This window comes from Hydra vulgaris, chromosome 01 (genome assembly GCF_038396675.1).
Source record: "Hydra vulgaris chromosome 01, alternate assembly HydraT2T_AEP".
Classification (NCBI taxonomy): Eukaryota; Metazoa; Cnidaria; class Hydrozoa; order Anthoathecata; family Hydridae; genus Hydra; species Hydra vulgaris.
Genome location: NC_088920.1, coordinates 65735427 through 65761052, shown reverse-complemented (window position 1 = coordinate 65761052; position 25626 = coordinate 65735427). Strand labels below are relative to the sequence as shown.

Here is a 25626-nt window from a genome sequence, read left to right as displayed (position 1 = left end):
TTTTTAAGCAACATTTAAACTTTATAATTTTTTTAATAACAATATTGTTTAATTAAAAGATATTTCATTTCCAAGACTTACAACAATTTTTAATGTGGTTTTAAATTTAATTACAATGAGGTACTTTAAAATACGCAACTGATATAATTAAACTTTTAACTGATGTAATTAAACTTTTAATTTATTGGCATTGTGCTTTTCCATTACGCAACAAAATCTCATAACAAGTCCTGATTTCAATGTAAAATGAAGATAAAAAAGTAACTTGAATTAAATTTGTTAAAAAGAACTTTAGCTATTTTTTACTCTTAAAATTTTCAAAATAGTTTGAAAATTTTAAGAGTAAAAAAAAGTGTATACCAGTGCATTTTAAATTAAAAAAAAAATTGAATTGAATTTAATAAAATAAATTTAAATTTAATAATATTTAATAATAAATTTTATTTAAATACATTAAAATAAATTTAAATTAAAAATTTTTTAAAAATAGAAAGTAGAAAAAAATTTATTTAACTATAGGGCTTAATGTTTTCTGCATAAACTATTTTAAAGGACTGTTTTAATATTTCTATTGAAAAAAGTTTTGGTGCATATAAATTTGCGTATGCGTTAGGGTGGTTCTGAAAATTAAAATATGATTATTTCCACTTATTATCTTATTCCAATACATATAGAAATAATTCTGGGCAACTATGAGCTTATTTGGGCAATACTTAGAGGTAGCTCAACAAAGTTGTAGATTTTAAAGCTTTTAATATTAGCCAATAAATAATAATACATAACTTTCAGATGTTGTTCAGGGCTATTATATTAGGAATAATTAAAGTGTTTTTTTTTAAAACCACCAAACCAATGTTAATAAAATAATCAATTGGTGCAGCATGTGGGTAATGAAACTTAGCAAAGGAAAATGTAAAATTATGCACATTAGTGCTAAAAAGAAAAAATATTTATAACTAAAAAGTATACTATTTATGATACAGATGAAAATTATGAAATAAAAGAAAACAAACAAATAAAAGACTTATGCGTATTAATACCGGCTAATTTAAGATTAAACTTTCAAATTGTGAAAACATTTGTGACACAAGACCTCATTTTGAATTTGCAGTGCCAGTCTGAGACCCAACTCTAAAAATTGACATATAAGAACTTGAAGAAACACAGAACTTACTCCTGAAGAGAGAATTCTGCCCTATAAAAAAAGGCTTTGAAAATTATAAATTTGAAATGAAATGAAAATCACAGATATAAGGAGGACTTAATATATCACTACAAAATATCAATGTATGGTTTCCAAGTCTTGAATTGGTTCAAAAAGCCAATACTGGTTTCCTCAATAGCAAGAGATGGACCTCCATTGAATATTTTTGGACAAACTAAATAAATCAAATGTGAACATTTTAGGAGTTCTTCAAAAAATAACTTTTCTAACAATAGAATAATTAAACCCTGGAATTCATTGCTAGACAATTTTGTTAAACTTAGGTCCTTAAACTTTTTAAAGGCCAATTTAACAATTTAAAACATTAAGGGCTGTTATAGTATCTTTGCATGTTCTGCATCAATGTATATTGTTGTTACAGCAAATGTTATGACTATTACTATTAACTTACTGCATCTACTGCATCTGCTGATTGGAAATTATTTTGTGATTTTATTGTGATGGTTCTTAATGAGATATTTTTTATCTTTCTGTTGAGATTCTGCTTTCTATGCTTTCATTTTTTCTCATCAATATTAAGTCAATCCTCTCCTATTGCTTATGATACTGTCTATATTTTGTCATAGTCTTATAAAATTGTTCTTTGGAACTCTCTTATTAGCAAGGTCTGCTTATCTTCTTCATAAACTCTCTTTATATTTTGCACCTGTGAATGTTTTATAAGACAGAGGTGTACACTTGTGGTTGCTCGATGGTACCAGGTGACCAAATTTTGTGAAGAGCAACTAAAAATAATCTTTTGATGCAATAAAGTCCCCCGAAAGGGTGACTATTGGTTTTTATCTGCAGTTCTTTTCTTTTTTTTATTTTTATTCAAAAATTCAAAAGAAAACTAACTAAAATAATAACTATATTTTTTTTTTGCATTAAATTAATTTGAACATAAGAAAATTGTATGTATTGTTATTGATATTCGTATATATATCTGTATATATCTATATATATATATATGTATATATTGAAGTGTTTCTCCATCAGTAGGTTCATCAAGAAGAAATTTCTTCCTGATGAACCTACTGATGGAGAAACACTGTGTTGAAGAAAGAAAAAATTAGATAAGTGTTTTTACTAATTTATCTATATATATGTATATATCTGCATATGCTTTATCTGAAAGCAGAAAAGTAAATGTTGTCAATAGTTTACAATATTACTTTTATGTACTCAAATTATTTATAGTCTACACTAAGCCCTACGAGGAAAAATGACTAGAATATGTGAGAACTCCAATAAGTGCAAAAATTTTTATGAAAAATAGTGACGAGCAACTCAAACCGACAATGGGCAACCAAATTTAACAAACTGGTTACTTTCAGTTGCCCTTCTGGCGATGGACCAAAAGTTCTAGTGTACACTCACGTAAAGTATTATTATTTTTTAACTGCAGTATAAATTGTCCTAAATGATGCACTTCTTGCTGTTGAAAGTGGAGATAATTCTCTAGATAATTTTCTAGTGTATCTCTCAGATTAAAAAAAATTACTTAAAAACTCTTTTTTTCCAACATTTCTTTTTTGACTTTTAAGTATTTACCAAAAAAACATTTTTAACACAAATATTAAATGCGCAAATGATTGATGTTGAAAAAACCCAATATATTTAACTAATATATTAAATATGAAGCACACTGTTAAAAAAAAGAAAAGAAAAAGGGAGTTTTAAATTTAAAAAAATCCATTTTTTAGTCAAAGGACCAATTCATAAAGTATTTATTGTTAGTTAATATGCTTATTTCCTAATTGCAATTTTTAAATAGATTTTTATTTATAATTACTGTAAAATAGGTAAATGAGTAATAAATATATTTATAAATATAATATATATATATATATATATATATATATATATATATATATATATATATATATATATATATATATATATATATATATATATATATATATATATATAATAAACAAAAAGTTTAGAGCTTACAAAATGAATATAAACTTTATAATTATTATGTTGTTGAAGTTATTTATTTTCATAGCTATTATTTAGTTATTTTATGGTTAATACATTAGGCACATATATATATATATATATATATATATATATATATATATATATATATATATATATATATATATATATATATATATATATATATATATAAATGTATATAAACATACCACATCAAATGCCTTGATTAGATTCTGAATTGAAGATTTCAGGTCCTTTCGAGCACCTTCATTGTCCAGCTAAATAAATTTATAATACCAAACAGTTAATATATATTATGCATTATATAGCACATGTTGGTTAAGTACTACTACACTCAAAACTTTACATAAACTGTTACATACTAAGAACCATTATACAGACTGTAAATTTTATACTTTTTATATAGATTTTTTTATTTTTCTTCATAAAATATAAGACTTCTAGAAAAAAAAAATATTTGAATAGACTAATTTACAACTAAAACTAAAAGAGATTATTAGTATTTAGAGAACCATTTAAAATTACAAACGGATGCTCTGAACAAAATGTGAATAAAAGTAAATGGTATAGAAAAGAAGTTATTAAACTTTTAACTTTAGGACATATTTCCAGTTTACAACTACAAAAACTTATTCCAAACAAAAAAATAAAGATTAAAGGGTTGACAAAAATGTATACACTTTACACGTTTAAATCATGAACATATTTCAAATTAATGCAACACTTCAATGAGCAAATTCTACTCATTTTAACTTTAGACCTAATTCAATTTCACAGTAAAAGCCAATTTCTACTAGAGTTAAGTATAACGAAAAATGCATTTAACAAATTGTATAAACCAGGGGTCAGCAACTTATTGAGACAAAAGAGCCAAAAGTCGCAATTTACAAAGTTTTAATCTGTTGTGTAAACAAAAAAGATTTATGTAAGTACATGTCTACATTATATTATTTAAACATTTATACCAGGGGTGGGCAACCTGCAGCTTGCAAGCCTTGTGTAGTTCTTTCGATGTCAAGATGTGTCTCTTTAGCTCCATGCATGAATATTAATATAATATTGAAATAAAGATGTTGGTAGCACATTAAAAGTAGAATTTTTAAAGAGCTATCAACATCTTTATTTCAAATTTTCTTTCAAATCATCTACCAAATCTTAATTTCAATATTATATTACAGGGTTGTTCATTTTTATATGCGTGTTTATTTATTCTTAAATGCGTATATATTTTGACGCGAAAATATGCCCAGAGCTTGTTTCGAACCTGGATCTCCCACTTCTATTGCAAGCGCTCTAATCACTGCGCCACAGCCGCACATTTATTCATTCTTATACCCGTATTTATTCATTTTTATATAAGTATTTATATATTCTTATATGGGTTTTAAAAAACACACTTTTTTATATCAAATTGTTCTTGTTTCCTGGTAAACAAGGTTAAAATAATTAAGACAAAGATTTTTACATTTGATGATAATTTAATTAAGGTACAAACTACCCTCTTTTTCTTACTATTAGGTCTTTTTTTAATATTAGGTATTAGTATTAGAAATTGCTGTAACTGGTGTGAGCCAGTGAGTGTGGTATTAACACACTATGACAGCCGATCTGCTTGATTGCTGCTCATCCAGCAATCAAGACCTGCTTTAAAACTGTTAACTGATTGTGCTTTAACCAACTCGCTTGGCAAGCTATTCCATAAATTAGCCGATAAATTAAATAAAAAGTTTTCACGACATGCTTGCTTAGTGATTTCTTTGACATATTTAAAGCAGTGACCTCTCGTTTGAGTTTGTTGAATACTAATTTTTTTGATTGTTTCCAAATCGTTAAAACTGTTGAAGAATTTAAAAAGTTGAATCATATCTCCTTGTTGCCTCCATTTTGTCAAAGTAGTCAAGTTGAGAGCTTTTAGACAATACTCATAGCTGATTTTTTTAAGTGTTTTTGTTTAATTTGATTATTAACCTTATTGATTAAATTCTCTTACTTAATAGTAACTTATTAATTAGTAGTACTTGTTGCTACTTGTTGTTATGTTACTTGGTGTTTAATTTGATTATTAAACTTTTTGATTAAATCTATCTAATTATTATTATCTAATTATTCATTTATCTAGATTTAAGTTTAATTATCTATAATTATTATTTATAAATAAATATTTACCATATGGATGGAAGAGAAAATAGCAGTGCCAATCAAAAAACAAGGAAAAATGTTAGAAAAGAGCACATTAAAATGCTCAAGCATTTAGTTGAAAAAAATGAATCTACAACAAGCATTTCCATTTCTCTTAATTTATCTAAGCGCACAGTTTAAAATCTTGTTGTCGAGTCAAACAGAGGAGAATTCGACATCATGACTGCATTCAAGTACTTTAATAAATACTTATAATAACACTAAATTTAAAAAATATTACTTGATCAAAACAAGCATAAAATTCGTAATTAAAAAATGTCAATGGGCAAGTTGACTTTGAAAAAGCAGCTAAAAATCTTTTTTAGATCTTTAAAAAAGATAAAAGAAAGATCTAAAAAGAAAAAGTCACCATGGATAGTATTTCTATGGTGTGTTGCTTGTCGCTTAGAGCTTGCTCTAAAGGATGCTTTATTAAAAACATTTATTTTATCTTTACAAAAGAGTACAGAAAAAATTTAATCAACTAAAAGAAATCCACAATGCTTACAAATAAGGAATTTGAGGTTAGTGGATGTCAAACCCAAAAAATGCAATGGTACTAAATGAATTTCCCCCAAAATCGCTGCTATGAAAATGTGTTTTGACAAGTGGGAAAGTTGCATTAAGCACGTGGAAAATTTTTTGTCAAAATTCATCAACTACAACTAAAGAGCAAGCTAAACTCAAGGGTTATCTAACGAAGTCAAATGACAGTAAAATTCTATCTTCTTTTAACTATGTGCATTGACTTACTTGCAATCGCTTTTTTGTCACTTTTCTATGCAAAGTGACAAAATTGACACGGTATTTCCATGGTATTTTGCTATTTATTTCCTATTGAAAATAAAGGACTGTTTAAATTTATTGAATAAAAAAAGAATTTGAAAAACTCCCACATGTAAAATATTTGATTTCGAAAGTTACTGATAAGGAGGGAAAATATTATTTTCAAGGCATCAGGGTGAAAATTACAACTGACCACATAATAATGTTTAATTAAAAAAAAAGAGTTTTATAAACGCTGAAAAGCTACATTATAGTTCACTAAGTAAAAGAAGAAGCAGAAAGCAAGCAAATTTTAAATTTGTTTTAAAAGTTTTAATTTGTGAAGGATGGGATCAAAAAATAGTAGTGGAAAACGTAACTGTTAATAACAATGAGTTCGCAGATGACTTCATTATTTATTTATTACATATTTGAAACACCTAAAATGTGCTGGCATAAATCCATCAGATGTCTTAAGTCAATGGCACTATCTGTTTGAGTATGCTTGGGAGTATCTTTCTATAAAAATATTAAACTAATTGTGCACATGAAAAAAAAAAAATTTTCTTCTCCATGGTGTAAGAACTGGAAAGACATACTGGTATTAATTAAATTACTTTTTACCATCCCAGTGTGCAACACTAAGCTATGAAGCTTTATAAGAGTGTTTTCCAAATTGAAATTAATCAAAACTGACTTTAGATGCTCCTTGTCTACTCAAAGATTAGAACATTTATTAAGAAAAGGTCAAATCTGGTTTACCTATAGAAAAGTATAATGTTATGCCAGCAATTGAAAATTGGGACTTGAACAAATGTTGTTGTCCAAAACAACAATGCAGCAAAGCGTATAAAAGAAACAAGATAAAAAGGTAAGTTTCTTAGGCAATGAAAGTAATGAGGATGAACAACATAATGAAACAACCTCTAGGATCTTGGCCAGAAAGTTTATTTTCAGATAATGAAATCTGATTTATATTTTACATGACGTTTAAAAATAAAATGTTTATTTAGAGATTATTATATTATCAGGGGCTATTCTGGACCACTTTCGACAGCGTCGACCATATTTGGGCCCTGCCCAAATTAAAGTTTGAGGATCTATTTTTTTTTAACGGTAAATATCGCGTTTTTTTTGCAAAAAAAAAGATTTTCCGCTAAATTTCTCTAGGGTTCCTAGAATAGGCTCTGATTATATTATTATAACACACTTGTCTTTTCATCGCCTTAATTAAATTAAAGCAGCTATAATAAATTAAAGCAGAATATTTATTATCTTAATGTTTTTGTAAATTGAACAGGAAGGAAACTAAATTTCTAATTAAAATATGCATAAATAAATAAAAAAATGAAAAATTAGTTGTTCATTCATTATTAAAGGAAGGATTTGCTCGAAGTACAATATATGATAACCTAAAAAGACTTGAAACTGTTCAATCATTTACTGATAGAAAGCACCCTGGTTGTCCGACATCCTGGACTAGAGAAAAGAAAGCCGAATTAACGAAACTTGTCAACAATCGAAAAAGGGTCAGTCAGAGAAAAATAGGTATTAAATTGGGTGTAAATCAATCGACAACTGGTCATCAGTTAAAAAAAATGAATATTAAATATAGAAAACGTGAAAAGACTCCAAAATACACTATAGAGCAACAAATAAAGGCAAAGAAAAGAAGCAGGAAACTAGTTAACCAACTCTATAACACAAAATCGCTTCTAGTCATCGATGACGAAAAATACTTTTGTTTTGCAGGGGACAACATGCCTGGAAATTCTGGATACTACACAAACAACAAAAAGACATGCCCAGAAAGTGTTCGTTTTATAGGAAAAAAGAAATTTCCAAAAAAATTATTAATGTGGATAGCCATATCTGACCGTGGTATGTCCGAGCCATTGTTTTGCACTTCCAAGGCTGTAGCGATCAATTTATCAATCTATATTAATGAATGTTTAGAAAAACGACTTCTTCCATTTATTCACAAGTATCATGGAGACTTTAACTATTTATTTTGGCCAGATTTAGCAAGTTCTCATTATTCTAAAGATTCTCTAAATTGGATGGACCAATATGTCTACTACGTTGATAAAGAATCCAATCCCCCAAATGTGCCTCAAGCACGACCAATTGAAAATTTTTGGGGACATTTGGCACAGAAGGTTTACGAGGGAGATTGGCAAGCTTCAACAGAGCAAGTTTTGATTGATCGCATTAAACTAAAACTACAAGAAATTGATTTAAACTTTTTACAGTCGCATATGAAAGGCGTCAGAGCAAAATTGAGATCAATTGCAGATGGTGGTGTTTTTTCATATAAAAAATAATATATTTTTATTAAAAGATAAATCCTTCATTTAAAAAAAATATAATAGTAGTTTGTTTTTTTATTTATAAATAAGTTCTTGACGTTTCTATTTTGTCCAATAACTTCCGCATCACCCGTTATATTGTATTAAGCACTTTTATCTTACAATCTTTTAAACAAATATTTTATTTTTAAAAAGATTCCTTTTTTTTACTTACAATAAAGATATGCATGAATAATTTTTTTTTTTAATTTTTTTTTAATTTTGTTTTAGGTGCCTCAAGACGACCCAATGGTCTTGTCACAGAGCACCTTGGAAGAGCATTTAAATAGAAAGTTTATGCCTCCTTCCATACCAATGGTGCAAAATATGCCCCATGCTTGCTTCAAATCCAGGATCTCTTGCTTCTATAGCAAGCACTCTAACCACTGTGCCAAAACCACAAAAAAATGTACCAGACACTAGCCGACTATGCCACCAGAGCTTCAAATCTTTTATAATAATTTTTAAACTTAAGATACAAATTGCTTGTAATACTCAAATTCAAATTAAATTGCTTGTTGACAGTATATTTTATTTAAATAGCAGGCACATTTTATTTAAAAATTTTATTTAAATTATTATTTAATATTAATAGTTTTTTTATAACCATATTTTTTATTACGATGATTTTATAAATTAGTTAATTAGGTTACATAAAGTCACAGCCTTGTTTAACTCATTAACAGCTGAGTATACATGTACCCAACTCATATCTTGGCCACTTTCATGTGGCATTTATTGTAAATGAAAATTACTGTAGTAACTATGATGACTAAAAGTTGTCCAGTAGTTGTTCAAATTTATCAACTGATGCTGCTTCAAGCACATTATTTAGCAAAACTTTCCAGTCATTGACTACATCGATGTTGAAAAACTCTTGTCTGACTTCGCAGTTCCTGACTATCTCACAATGAAATCTGATTTGATGTTGAGCTCTGGGTGCTATGCTGCAAGGCTTTACATGCCAATCAACTAGGTTGATTGGCATGTAAATTATTGAGAAGTTTATATTGATGAACAAGATCGCCTCTTTTCTGTCTGTCTTAAAAAGTAAATAATTTCATGGTTTTACTTCGAGTTTTGTAGTCTCTATTTATTAAAGTCTGAGGAACTTTCGTGGCATTGCATTGCACTTTTTTAATTTTTTTTTATGTCACTGTCAAGGCAAGGATTCCAAGCTTGTATGGTAAACTCCAGATGTAGTCTTATATATGCGGTTAAAAGTTTTTTCCAAATGTCAATGTCTTTTGATACGAATGTGTGTTTAAAAATACCGAGCATATTATTTGCTTTGTATGCAGCTATATTGCATTGTTGAGCATATTTAAGATTCTAAGAGATTAGAATTCCGAGATCTTTTTCAGAACTTGTGACTTCAAAAACTACTCTTTTCCAATACAGGCCTTGTTAAAGCATTTTGCGTAGAGCAATTTACATACACCTTAAGCGATTTTACTTATGACAATTATGTTAGATATAAGCGCTATATACAAATAAAAAAAACTCAAATAAAATTAAAAATTTACTTTTATTTTGTTTTTATTTATTTGAAATAATTATTTCGCTTAAAAAACACTTTTTTTCAAAGATAATTTAATTCTGATAAAAAATATATGATTTATTTTAAAACTAATTTAATGAAAATATATATTTTTATTCTGATATTTATTCTTATTTTATTCTGATATATATATATATATATATATATATATATATATATATATATATATATATATATATATATATATATATATATATATATATATATATATATATATATATATATATATATATATATATATATATATATATATATATATATATATATATATATATATATATATATATATAAAAGTTAATTTAGATTTAGAAAATGTATAATTTAATTTTGATTTAAAAAACATATTTAAGTTTAACAAAATTAAGGTTATTGATTGGGTTTAACTTATATGTCAAATTTATTTAAAAATATTACTAAATATTGTTCAATATTTAAATTTTATTTGTTCTTAAAAAAAATTAGCTCATTTTTATCGCAACTGCTTTTTTGGTTTTTCTTCTTAAACATTTTTTGTTTTTAGTCAAAACTAAATTTTAAATATTCGGCTGCATTAAAAATTTTCACAAAACATGAGTTAATTGTTTTTTTTTATAACTCAAGTTAAATGGCAGAGATTATTTTTCAATAGCCTGCAATACAAACTGCTTTACTGATTCACAGAAATCTGACCTGAAAGTTGAAGTAATTTTTTAATCTTGTTTTCTTTAATACAATCATGATTTGTCTATAACTAAATGGATAAAAAAGATTTTATTTCTTGAATATATATTAATAGTTAAACAACAATTTTGTTTTTATTTTTAAAAAATTGAAAAGAAAAAAAACCAAACAATAGTTAATTTTTTTACCAGCAATTTAATATGAAATTTGATGTTTTTTTACAAAAAGAGTTGATACACAATTGTGTTATTGAAATGTGTTATTATTACTTGTATTATTTAAACAATTTTAATGTACCTTTTGCACATATTTTAATGTTTGGAAGGAATTTCATTTCTATTAAAATAAAATAAAAAAGGTGGAACAAAAGTCTTATAGGTTTTGATGATAGATACTTCTAGCAAAAAAGTGAAATTTGCTTATTGTACAATAAATAAATACATTGGTTTACCCACAGCTTCTGTGTTTTGTAAGAATAATGGATAAAGATCACAAAACACTTGCTCAGCTGTGCAACAAATTATAATATTAGTAAAACTTTTAATATTAATATTCAAGAATTTTTAATTCAACATTCAAGAGTTTTCTGGTGGAATAGTTCACCATTCATCATTAAATAAGATTTTAGTTTTTTATTATAAATAGTTGTATTTTTTCGTCACGGATGATATTTGGAAATATATTCCAAAGTTTATAACCATAGTGGAATAATGCTCAATTACCAAAACTATTATTGCATTTTGTTTCCTTTAATTTTAGTGTTCTTTTTGACATTGAGTAGTGAATTAAATTGCATAATGACATTGGTGCTTTCAGAATAATAGATTTTTACATTATTAAAAGGACCTTTAAACAGATTCTTTCTCTAATTTTCAGCCAATGCAAATTGCTAAATTCCTGGTCGCTTACATAATTTTCTATTCTACTTTTTAAACTAGTTTTGCTGCACAATTTTAAACAGACTGTGGTTTTTTAATAGTGTAACAATATATAACAATAGTCACACCTAAATTTAAAATCAATCAGGTTAAACCTAAGTAATACAATAAGAAACCTATTTTATATAGGCTAGCTTATTTTATATAGGCTAGCTTATTTTATATAGGCTAGCTTATTTTATAAAGGCTAGCTTAATTTATATAGGCTAGCTTATTTTATATAGGCTAGCTTATTTTATATAGGCTAGCTTATTTTATATAGGCTAGCTTATTTTATATAGGCTAGCTTATTTTATATAGGCTAGCTTATTTTATATAGGCTAGCTTATTTTATAAAGGCTAGCTTATTTTAGGCATTCATACTTTTAGTAAATGTCAAGTAATAAAATCAATTATTATATAGAAACCAAACTGAATTTTTAAGAGTCAAGTTAGGTTAGTTAAAAGTAAAGTTTTTTAAAGTAATTTTTTATTGCCAATTATCTTTGTAACTTTAATACCTGAACAAATGTAACCTATAAAACAAACTTTGCCTAAACAAATATTCACAAGCTTGCTAAATTATTTTGCTTAAATTAATTATTTTTTTTCTTAATTTCCTTCATTTACATCGTATTAAAACAATAGAAGAGTTTTATTTCTATCTCTGAATATTTTGATTAATTCAATAAAAAAGTTAGATTATTTTCATAGATAGATTTCATAGATAATTTCAATAAAAAAGTTAGATTAATAAAAATTCAAATTTTTCTGTAAATAATGTAAATTTTAATATATTTTTAAATTATTATTTAAAAATATAATAAAATATAATTTATTATATATGTAAAATAATGAAGATATTTTATGCATTCATAGTTTAACCTTTTCTCACATCAAAGTGCAGTTTTTAAAAAGTTAATTACTTTACTAAAATACCATTAAAATAAAAGTGAACAACTTCATTAAAACACTGTTTAAAATTATCTATCAAGATATTATATATATTACCAAACAAAAAAGTTTTTAGGGTAACGTAAATAGCATAGCATAAATTTGTTAAATTGCTCTTTGTTTAGGTAAAATGCTCTATGTCTGGTGCTTTATCACAAGACCTGATATATATATTTAATATATATATATATATATATATATATATATATATATATATATATATATTTATATATATATTTGATATATTTATATATATATATATGTATATATATATATATATATATATATATATATATATATATATATATATATATATATATATATATATATAGAGAGAGAGAGAGAGAGAGAGAGAGAGAGAGAGAGAGAGAGAGAGAGAAAGAGAGTGTATCCACATCCACAGGGCTTATTCTATATGAAGTAATTTATATTTACAAGATGAGATAAATTTCCTAATTTAAATATTTAATGAATGTGCATACAACATATGCCAACTTACACATATTGCAAAGCAAATACGAAAAAATTGTTCTGCAAATTTGAAAAAATTGGTTAGAAAAATAAGACTTTATAGAAAGACTCGATAAAAAATACTTACAAATGGTGAGAGGTCAAAATAAAATGATTGTCTTATTAAAAAAATATTAAGTAAATATTTTAACTGGAACAAAATTAAATGCAGTGTATAAAGTTGGTGGAGCACCAGAATATATTGGCTAAGATGTTGAAAGCTTAAGACAATTTTGAAGGCTTTAGAAGATTTTGAAGGCTTCAGAAGATTTTGAAAGCTTCAGAAGATTTTGAAAGCTTCAGAAGATTTTGAAGGCTTTAGAAGATGTGGGTGTTAATTAGATGTATGATTTTTGCAATAAAATTGTACATTAAAGTAAATTCCAAATTGTACATTGAACCATTTTCCAACAACTTTGTTGATGCGGCAAAGATCTTATATAAAGTATTTAACATAGTGAAATAATTCTGACTTTAAATACTGTTTTTAACACTATCATTTTAACACTGTTTTTAACACTATCATTTATAACTAAATTGATGTTATATCCACCACACAGCGCACATCATGTATTCACTTCTCCTCAAGGCCAAGAAGGCCACTACAAATGAAGAGGCTACTTGCGGTTATAACCCTCTCTCAACTCTATAACTCCGCAATATGAACCTCGACAAACAAGACTGCTGCGCAAAGAAATGAGTTGAGCACGGTACTACCAGAGACATAGTGAGGATCAAACTCGGAACTTCTCTGTAGGAACAGAGTGTCCATTAGAAGAACGTCGACTGAATCCGAATAATTGTTTGTGAGGTGTAGCATTAGTAGAAGTGCAAAGTAAGGATGCATTTAATAAAGGACATCGGGTAAAACATGTTCCTTGTTCATGGTAGGTAAATTCTTTGATTTAAGAGCAAGCAAAATTCCTTTCCAAATTATGCCGTTGTATCTTTCACACTGACCATTTCCTGAGATTATAAGGAGTAATTCTACTCAGGTTGACACCTTGAGAATTAAGAAAATTGCCGAGCTCTGTAGACATGAAGCAAGTGCCTCGATCTGAATGTATATAAGCTGGCATACCAAATAAAGTGAAAAGTTGAGTTAAACATTTAATTACGGTTGAAGTAGAGATATCATGACAAGGAAATATAAAGGAAAATCTTGAAAACTTACCAACAACTGTTAAAAAATATTTGTTGCTAGATGAAGACGGAATAGGTCCTTTAAAACCCATGCTTAGTTGCTCAAAAGGTTGAGTAGATTTTATTAAGGTGTGGTTAAAATTGCTTACATAGTATTTAGGTTTTAATTCAACACAAATTTGACACAAAGAAATGGATTTTTTTACATCATTAATTGAAAAAGGCAGATTTTTTGATTTTATAAAATGATGCATTCTGGTGATTCCAGGGTGGCAAAGAGATTCATGTAGTTCCTTAAGAGAGGGTCCATATATAGTCATAGAGCAACAAGATCTAGAGAGGGCATCAGCAACAAAAGTGTTATGTCCAGGGTGATAAACTATATCTCCATCTCAGAATCTTGCCATTCTTAATTTTTCCACTCTGGTTATTGTCAAACATTGTTATGGTTGGTGACTAGAGTAAAATGCTAACCACCAAGGTAGTGTTTCCATTTTCGAAGTGATTAGACAATAGTATAAGCTTCCTTCTCAACAGAAGAATGTTTTTTTTCAGTAAGTGAAAGTTTGCGAGAAAAGAATGCAACTGGTCTTCCAGCCTAATTAAGGGAAGCAGCTATGGCAAAATCGAAGGCATCTGTTTCCACTTCAAATGGTATACTTCCATCAATAGCTTGTAGAGCTGATTGAGAGATTAATTCTTTCATTTTATTGAAACATTTAATAGTTTCAGTTGACAGTGGAAAGGTAGACGTTAGAGATAAAGGATGAATTTTGTCAAAAAAATGTTTGATATATTGGGAGTAGTAAAAGAACATACCAAGGACTCGATGGAGAGAAGTACTATCAGTGGGAGCAGGCATTTCAATTAATGGTTTTAAGCAATCTGGATCAAGAGAAAAAGAGCCACTTTTTTATAATAAAACCTAGGAAGGTTATACACAAAGAAGACACTTTTCTTCATTGAACATAAAGATTGCTTTCTTAGAAGCTTTAAGAAATTTTTATAAATTGAAATCATGTTTATTTTTAGATGTACCACATACAAGTAAGTTATCTAGATATATTAGGCAACCAAAAAAGTTGGTGTGGTTTTGCAGATCCATAAATAAATACACATAAAAACAGTTATAATGAAGTTTATTCTGAAAAATAGTCTCCTTCAGCAAGAATAACTTTCTCCCATTGTGAAACAAGCTGGTATATTCCATTTTTATAAAAGTCTTGAGTTTGGTAGCTAAAAAATTGAGTTAACTCATTTTCGAGATCTTCTCTATTTTGAAACTGTCGATTCCTACAATTATCCAGGGCCAAAAACAGGTGATAGTCGTTTGGCGCAAGGTCTGGTGAATACGGAGGGTGAGGTAGAATCTCCCATTGTAAACATGCTAGAGTTTCCTGCGTGATTTTTGCGGTGTACAGTCTAGCGTTGTCCTGGTGGAATACAACACATTTTCTGTTTACCAAAGCTGCTTGTTTTTGGTGAAGAGCAACCAAAACTCTGTCCAATTGGGCTGAGTATATCTCAGCAGTAATGGTTTGTCCACTTGGTAGCAACTCATAGTGAACGATACCTGCTGTAGTCCACCATACACACAGTAAAACCTTTTGTTGGTGAATTCTTGGTTTAGGAGTCATCGGTACTGGATTGTTACTGGCTAGCCAATAATATGTTCGTTTTTTGTTGCAGTATATAATCCATTTTTCGTCGCACATCAAAATCTGCTCAAAAAATTGCACTAAATTGTGGCGGGAAAGCAATGAAGAACAAATGGTTAAACGCTGTAGCTTGTTTGTTTCACTTAACTCATATGGTACTCATTTGCTCAACTTCCAACGTTTTTTAAGCTGGTGCAAATGTAAATGAATAGTTTCATCACTCACATTGTATCTTAAGGCAAGGTCCTGACATGTTTGACTGGAGTCCTGCTCGATTGCCAGCTTGATATCCTCGTTGTTTACGATGGATAGTCTTCCAGACCTTGGTTTATCTTCAAGGTTTTCATTTCCAGAAGAAAATTTTTTAAACCACTTTTGACCTGTCCGTTCTGCTATGGCACCTTCCCCAAAAGCAGCGCATATCTTACGACAAGCTTCTGCAGCTTTGGTTCCAAGTTTGAACTCATAAAGTAAACAGGTGCGAATTATCGCATCTGACACAGCCATACTCCACTTAAGACTTTTAAATTTAAAATGCACTAATAGAACTTATGAAACACACTGATTGATTCTCCTTAAAAACAAGCTTTAATTTATATGCAAAATCATCCCCCCACCACAACCAGTTTTCTTAATACATTTCTTAGAAAAAGGCAATTAAAATAAACCGAAGGAACTTTTTTGGTTGCCTAACACAAAGATGTCTTCTAATTTGTTTTCTTGAAAAACTTAGCTATGATTCTTTGAAATTGTGCAACAGCATTAGTGAGGCCAAAAGGAATTCTTTTAAATTAAAAAATGTCTATTGGGCTCAAAGGCAGTATAATACTTGTCACTTTCTAGGAGAGGTATTTGGTGATAAGCACTTTTTAAATCAAATGTGTTAAATAATGAATATTTTGCAACAGAGTTAACTAATTCATTGATGTTAGGTAAAAGATAAGCATCAAGCAGCGTAAAGCGATTTATTGTTTTTGAGTCATCAATGACCATATGTTTTATATGACTCTCATTCCTGGTAACAACTATTTGTGATCGCCAAGTTACTGAGAGTTACTGGGTTCAATTATATCTAGTTCCAAAAGTTTTTTAGTTTCTTGCTCAATGAATTCTTTGTCCTCTGAGTTATATTGCCTAGAAGGTAATGCAATTGGTCTACATTCTGGAGGTAGAAAAGGGAAAAGAGTGCTAGCTTTCATTGTAATACTGTTTAGAGAGCATGTTTTTAAAGAACCTTTTTTACCACCTTAATTGATATAAAGACTTTTGTGCAACTGTAGGAAACCTCTACCAAGAATGATTTTTTCGCAAGAGTTGGGTATAACCAATAAGTTAATATTAGAGTACTTCATACCAAATAAAGTGAAGTTAGTTGAAAAAGTTTACCTATAACTTGACAAGATAAGGAAGGATCAGCCATTGAGAAACTTTTATTAGAAGGGAATATATTAATTTTTAAAGAGCCACACAATGATTTGCTTATGAATGTGTCAGAGCTTCCAGTGTCAAGAAAAGCTCGCAATGTCAAGAAAACCTAGCAATAAAGATATAAACAATAGAGTTGAGTGAGTTGATAGAAGAGCAAGTAATCAAGGCTAAACATGGTGCATGGAAGTTAGCAGCAGACGTAATAAAGTTCTTTGATGATTTGCAACTTTCTTGAAATATCCTTTCTTACCACAATCGTAACATTCTGCGTCTCTGGCAGGACATGATTGTCGAGGGTGACGTTTACACAGAAATAACAAAGTCCACTAGGCTTAGTAGAAACTGAAGCAAGCTCAGTAATACATTCAGAATGTTTATTAATTGTTGAAACATTACTATACTCTGTATGTGAATACATTTCGTTATTTCTTTGAGCATTTTCCAATAAACGAGCTTGATTATAGGCCTCAGTTAGTTTAAGAACTTTCTAGTAGTCATTGGTGAATATGATGAGAGCTTAGATCACTTATAAATGAATCATGAATGTACTCTTCATAATGTTCTGAGCAGAAACCTGTTTAAAGTTGCAATCTTTACTGAGTGTACGTAAGGCCTGCAAAAACTCATCAATAGAATCTCCAGATGATTGTTTACATGAAGCTAACTGATGTCTCGAAAATAATTCATTTTTAGGTTTTACAAATAAGTTTTCCAGGAATTCTATAGCGCCATCAAATGATTCAATGTTTTTGCAATATAGTCGAACACGGAAAGAGATAATTAGTTAATGAGGACATCTAATTTATCTTCTGTTTATATAGTTTTCATGAAGGTAATGCAGAATTGAGATTACTGTCAAATCGTTCCAGTCTTAGATATTTATCCATTAAAACATGTAGAATAAAATATAGTGTAGTGAATTTAATAGTCTATAATGAATTCTAAGCCAACATAGAAGGCTTTATTCTTCATATAATAATATGTAAACTAAAATATACAAACAGGTTAGTTTTAATATACACATAATTAAACTCAACAAGGATAATAAAATTTATAAGAATCAGCACAAATTTAAAAGCCAATTTTTTCAAATTCTTTTTCACCATATTTCATTTGTCAATTAAAAAAACTGAAACTAAAAACACTTCCTTGAGAATTACTTTTATAATAGATATCTTTAATTTTTTTTTGGTGACTGTTTTACCAAAAACACTTGTTGCTTGTTGTCAATTTCAACTGGACAAGTTGCAGGATCTAATATATAATAATTACATTTTAATAAAGTACCACTCTTCATTTGCAAACTATTACTAATTTCTGAATTATTGTCAGATATAATATTCTCAATATTTATGCTATTGGATCCTGATTCACCATCTTCAATCTCACTCTAGTTATTGATGTTCTAAAGTTGTGGCATTCATATTTTCTTCAACATTGCAATTTTTAAGTTGAGATTTACCATTTAAATTGCATATTTATTCTGAATTTGATTTTATTTTTAGTTTAATTCACCTCCCAGGGAGGTGAATTAAAATAAAAAACAATTTTGATTAAAGCAATGTTTGAAACTGCCTCGTTTAAAAAATTTATTCAATGATCCAGCAAGGCTATTTATCTCTGCTACTTTCCAGATCTGCTTTGCTCTTTTTTGTGCACCAATTTCATAACATCTTTTTTGACATTTGAGGTAATAAAATGTTGCATATAAGTGTAAATTAAACAACAAGTTAAAAAATGTTACCAAAATGTACAAAAATGTACAAAAATGTTTGAAACTTTAAATTGAGAACAAAGCAAAGTTTCAAACCAAAAAACAAACAGATTTCAGTTTTAGAAAGACAAAAATGAACTTCCATCTTTTTAATACTAGAGCTAGAAATAGAAAAACTTGGAATAGTGTGTTAAAGATAACATAAAAAGGTTTTAGTTAAGAAAAAATGATACTTAAAAACATGTATATTATAAAAAAATTCAAAACAAAGTAGATTAGCAAAAAAGTAATGGTAAAAAAACTAATTAAAAAAAAATAATAAAGAATGTCAAATATCCATTTTCAATTGTGTTTAATGTGAGTTTTTAAAAGTTAACGTTTTAGATAAGTTTTTAAATAACTAGATTAAGCTACTATAAACCAATGTTTCAACTTAATTTTGTTTAATGTGAGTGCTTTTTAAATACATCTATAATAGGGTTGCCAGATGTTCAACTTTTAAGAAGAATGAAGTAAAAATCTTGATTTTTATTAGTTTGGTACTATGAAAGTACTTCTATGAAAAAGCTAGTCATCTAGCAATCTTAATATATATAACTATGTATGTATATATATATATATATATATATATATATATATATATATATATATATATATATATATATATATATATATATATATATATATATTATATATATATATATATATATAATTATATATATATATATATATATATAATTTACAAAATAAAAGATCTACTTACTGCTTTTAGAGCAGGTTTAATAATAGAATGCAGAGCTAAGTTAGGTACAGTATTTGATTCATCTGACGGTGTTTGTGCCATTACTATGTTACATAAAACTTCTTAAACCAATCTATCCAGAATATTTGAATTTCAACATAAAGATATATATTTTTTAATCAATAAAGCTAATATTGTTCCTCTTTACAATATTATATAAATATAAATAAAATTACAATATAATATAAATAAAATAAAATTACAATATAATATAAATAATAATAATGTGTAATGCATACACAGATATATATATATATATATATATATATATATATATATATATATATATATATATATATATATATATATATATATATATATATATATATATATTTATTTATTTATTTATTTAAGAAAAATACAATATTTTTCACTCTTGACAAATTTAAAAAATTTGAAGTCATAACAGAGGCATATTAACAGACAACTAAATCAGTTGATAGAATTGTTACAAACCAATAAAAATTATAATACAAATTATGATTCCATAAATAGCATAAAAACAATAAACAAACTAGATTGACAAATTTATATTACAATGAGTGGTTTGTTTATTTAAAAATGCATTTTCCCATTCAATATGGAGAACTTTATTAACTTTCAATTTGTTTTTGTTATAAGTAGTATCCAAAATTTTAAAACAATTATAGTTAGACATCCTAAGCTGTTCAAATCCAATGTTGTTTACAAACTTTCCTGTGCTGGCATTTATGCCAGTTATATTGGAGAAACCTCTAGACACTTAATAAAAAGGATTTATAAGCACCTTGCGAGTGAGTAACAATCTAATGTTTACAAGCATTTAATTTTATCTGTTAATTGTAAAAATTTAACTAACCATAATTATTCTAAAATTTTGGATATTGCTTTTAACAAAAACAAATTGAAAATTAAAGAAGCACTTCACATTAAATGGGAAAATGCATATTTAAATAAACAAACTGCTCATTATAATAGAAACTTGTCAATCTATTGTCTATTTATTTATTTTTTCTATTGCAATTTACGATATCACAACTTGTATTATATTTTTTTTTGGTTTGTAACAACTCAATTTGTCAGTTATAATTGAAATGTCTTTAATCTTTTGAAAATGAAGTAAGTAAAATACAAGACATGTCAACATTAAAAAATATTGTGGTTTTCTTTAAAATATTTTCACATTTATAGCTGTTAAGTTGCTCAAGAAATATTTATATAATAAATATATAAATATTTCTTATATAAATATTTCTTGAGCAAATATATATATATATATATATTTTCTCAAAATATATATATATATATATATATATATATATATATATATATATATATATATATATATATTCATGTCTATAGTTTATATGATAGTAGTAGACGGGTTTGATCTTACAGAATAATATGAAATTCTCTACTCCTCGCATACTCTCAGTTTATAAATAGCTTAGTTTTGGTTGAACGCGCAAGAATTTTCAAATACAAAAAAAATTTGGTCTTAAACCTATGATACCTAGATGAGTGTGACCACAGCACTAAAAATGTTTTTGCTTTATTCCAAACGTTATCAAAATGTCGTCCGGCAGCAAATCCACTAAATATTGTAAGTAATTATTGTAACCTACTTTACTTTGTTGAGCAAGATTTTTTTTAATTATATACTCACCAAAACTCTTTAAGTTTCTTATATATATATTGACAACCCTCTTTCTTTCAACCCGCGGTGTGGGTCAAAATTACGGTGCAAGTGTGGTGGCAGCTACTCAGGGGCGCCCAAAGCTTTTTTTGGTCTTTGAGATAGCTAACTTCCAGACATGGAGCAAATTCCAAACATTTATATGTTTATAGTTATGTCAAATAAGGATGCTTTGCAAAAAATTGCGATGATTGGAGCTTGGGAACAAAAAAGCCCAAAAAATTTACCCCCTACTGCCCCAAACGTGAGAGGAACAAGTTGATGAAATTTTTTTTGTATTATTTTCAACTAGACATATAAATTTTAAATTTCATAGTAAAATATTTTAGCGTTCAAAAGTTATGACCAAATAAATTTAAAACCCCACAATTTGAGGGGGTTGCAAATTGTCATAATATTTGAACTCTGAGAGATAATGTACACTTTTGAATTTGGATGAAGTGACAACAATTGTCTTCAGAATAAACCAGAACTTGGACAAGTAGTAAGGCTGTCATAAGCCTAGTCCGAATCTTGCCAGATAATGTCAATCATATATTGTTTGTTGACAATTAGTTCAACAGCATTGGTTTGAATGTTTATATGTTCCAGAGATGGATTCAAACTGCACGTAGAAACCGTGATTTAACAACAACGTTGTAACCTTGCTTTCCAGTTTTATTGGAAGTGAACTTTCAATTGAGGTTAAAAGGTTTTCAAGATAAATTACGTTCCATCTAAACATTTCCTATCCGGTAATTGTCACTATCTACAACAATCACATGGGCAGAGTAAACTTTTAAATTTCCTACTTGTAAATTTCCTACTTGGCTATTACCGGAACAAGATTCGGTTGAGAACATGGAATTACCGGATCTTTTTTCACTTTAAATTAATATGTCCATTATAAATACCAGGATTTTGTGGCGGAAAGTTAATCCATCAACTTTTTTTAAAATTATTATTATTAATATTATTATTATTTTTATTATTATTATTATTTTATAATTTTCATGCTACATATTTCTATAGAATGTTCTTATATCCGAAGATATTGTTGGCTGAGCATAGGAACAGCCACAAATAGTCATTAAGACTAATAAAAAGTAGCGTCCGTTATTGACCAACATTTTTGCGTACCGAAGTACTACTCAGGCGCTGAGTTAGCTGTGGCAGGATTTGAACTCGTATCATACAACAGTCCGGATTTTACCTTTTTGTTTGAAGCTCTAACCAACTGATCTATCCAGCCACCTAACTTCTCATGTTCAAATTGGCGGTATCAGATTTGTTGTCTATGTACCAAGTGTCGCGTAAACAGAAAGCGGGTTACCCATCACTTACTGACATTACTCTACCTGTCGGTTCAAAAATTGCTATTCCCCATACAGCGGTTCGATCTGATCAAGTTTAACCTTGGCTCATATTCAATGAAAAGTGGTTTTGTTGCAAACATAACAACTGTTCCACCTTGACATACTCATTTTGTGAAAAGTTTGACACTGTACTGTTTATCATATATGATGCCATTAAATATTTTGCAATTTGTTTACTTTTAATATCCTTTTTTTTATTTTATTTTTTTTAATGATTTTATTTTTTTTTAAATTAATATTATTAGTTTCTTATGTCAATATAATAACATAACTTAGAAATCCATACATATTGAAGAAAAATACATATTGAAAAAACAAAATAAAAAACGTATTGCGTCAATATATAAAATATTAAATAACTAAGTTTAAATAAAGGCTTGAAAAGTAAGTTAGTAAATTTTTATAATCAAAATTGAATACGTGTTGTTTTGTTGCATGTTTAAAACTTAGAGTGGAAGCTATAGCCCTTATACTACTTGTTAGAATCGAGTTCCAAAATTGTGGCCCTCGGCAAGATATTGAGAAGTCAGCTTGTTTTAATAAAGTTTTAGGTATGACAAAGTTGTTAATTGAGTACTTTAGTTTGGTATTTTTGGTTTATAGAAATAAATTGATATTGAAAAGTGTTTGGCAGTAATAGATTCTTTAACTTAAAACATAAAAAAAAGTAGTATGTTAAGAAAATTTATTTCAAAGATATCAAGCACCCCAAAATCTCTTAGAGGTTTGGCACTGGTGTATCTGTTTGCGGTTAATATTAGGCGACATGCATGTTTTCGTTTTTTGTAAACTGCATTAAACTTTGTTGTATGAGTACTCGCTTTGATTATGTTACAGTAATTAATGCAGCTGTGAATAAAAGAGAAATAAATATTTTTCAAACAAGTTGTATTAAGAAGATGCTTTAATTTATACATAATTCCAGAAATTTTAGATATTTTCTTTTTCATTTTTTGATATGATTACTCTAGCTAACACTTTCATCAAAAACTATACCTAAAAAGTTGATTTAGTATTCTCCTTTAAGTTTAGTTTTGTCGATAAGCAGTTCAGGAAGTTTTAAGGGGAGGGTGTCTGAACCAAAAGATTGTAAAAAAAGTATGTTTGCTTTTTTCTACGTTTAGCAAGAGTTAGTTGGCCATAAACCATTTGTTTAGATTTTCTAGTTCTTAAATAACCATATTAAACATTAGGTTATTGTTTTTGTGTAGGAATTTTTGCTAAAAAATTCCTGTGTGTTATCAGCAAAAAGAACAAAGTTGAGTTTATGGGAAGATAAAAAGATATCAATAATATAAACAAGGAATAGCAATGGTTCTCAGAATTGAGAACAACTGCTATTCCTTGCAACCATCATTGCGGAATCCCACAAGAAATAATTTTAGGTTGTATAACAGTATTGTCATACGAGAAAGTTTGTCATCAATTATTAAGGTAGGAGAAAAACCATTTTAAGCTGTTGCTTTTCATTCCATAATTATCTAGTTTATTCAGAAAAATGTTCAACATTGTCAAATGCTTTCGTAATATCAAGGAATACCCATAGAGTGTATTTATTTTTATCAAATCCATTTAAAATTTTATTTACTACAGCGTTTTCTGTTAAGTGTCGTTTTTCAAATCCATATTGATTATTGTTTAAAAGGTGATGATTAACTAGAAAGTTATGGAGTCTATTGCGCATAATAGGCTTTAACATTTTTGAAAAACCGAGCAAAATAGAAATTGATCTTAAGTTATAAGCATAGAATTGTCCCCCCTTTTAAAAACAGGAACAACTTTTGCCATCTTAAGCTGCTCAAGAAATATTCCGTGATTAAATGACATGTTGTAAATATGCAGAAAGGAATGTTTAATAATATCGTAGACACTTTTTATGACATTCGCGCTAATGTCGTCAAGCCCTGGGCTTTTGTTTGATTGTAGGGAATTAATGGCGTTTTTAGGCTCATTGGGAGTTATTTTATGCTCTTCCATTATGAGACCCTTTATTCTGAATATGATTTAAAACTTGTTTTTCCAGGAGTTACTTTGTCAGCAAGTTTTTTCCCAACTTTTGTAAAGAAGTCGTTAAATTTCTCAGCTATACCTATAGGTTTAAAGGCTGAAATATAACTTTTATGTGTTTCTAATTATTTTGGGAACATTTAGTTGTATCTTTTTTCTACTCCTGTAACGTCTTTTATTATGCTCTATGTTTTTTGAAAGTTACCAACATTATTTTCTGATAATTTGCAATAGAATTTTTTTTGTTTTTTCAAAGATTCAAATAAATTTTTATAGTTTTTCATAGAGTAGTACTGAAAGAGGTTATTTAGAAATCGTTCGGTAGTATTATTAAGTTTTATTTTTAAAAAATCCAGATTAAAATCTCCCATTATATATATTTGCTTGTGTTTAGTTAGATTTATATAACGAGTTAAGGGTCATTTTTAAAGGACATCACGCTAAGTTTAACTAATGGCAAAAAGCAGAAGAATGTTGGCTCTCGTGCGCATAGGTTTTTTTAAATATGAAAGTGCCTTATGTTAAATGGAAATCTCCGCGGAAGAGAGCAAATAAACTTCTACTTCTGGTTAGTATTTAAATTCTGAATGACGTCCTTCATTGACAACCCTTTAAAAATTAAAAAAAAAATTATATTGCCAGCAGTTGGTCTATGTATGCAGTTATAAACGCGTTTGTTTCATATTTGTTTATTAATTCAACCGTAAAAAATTCACAGTTTGCGTTTACTATAATCAAGTGTCTTAGCTTTTAAATTGAAGAGATTATTATTAAGAGATAAA

At 27.8% G+C, this 25626-nt stretch overlaps 1 protein-coding gene across 1 annotated transcript in view; it reads right to left on the bottom strand.

The window, feature by feature from the left end:
* The window catches only part of LOC100212649 (programmed cell death protein 10), a 62599-nt gene extending 42650 nt beyond the window's left edge, over window positions 1-19949 (bottom strand). The window contains exons 1-2 of the mRNA XM_065788963.1: window positions 19769-19949; window positions 3358-3426 (exon numbers count right to left, since the gene is read on the bottom strand). Coding sequence (XP_065645035.1) covers window positions 3358-3426; window positions 19769-19849 — 150 coding nt within the window. The 5' untranslated portion in view covers window positions 19850-19949. The remainder of the gene's footprint in view (window positions 1-3357; window positions 3427-19768) is intronic.
* Between the last annotated feature and the right edge of the window lie 5677 nt (window positions 19950-25626).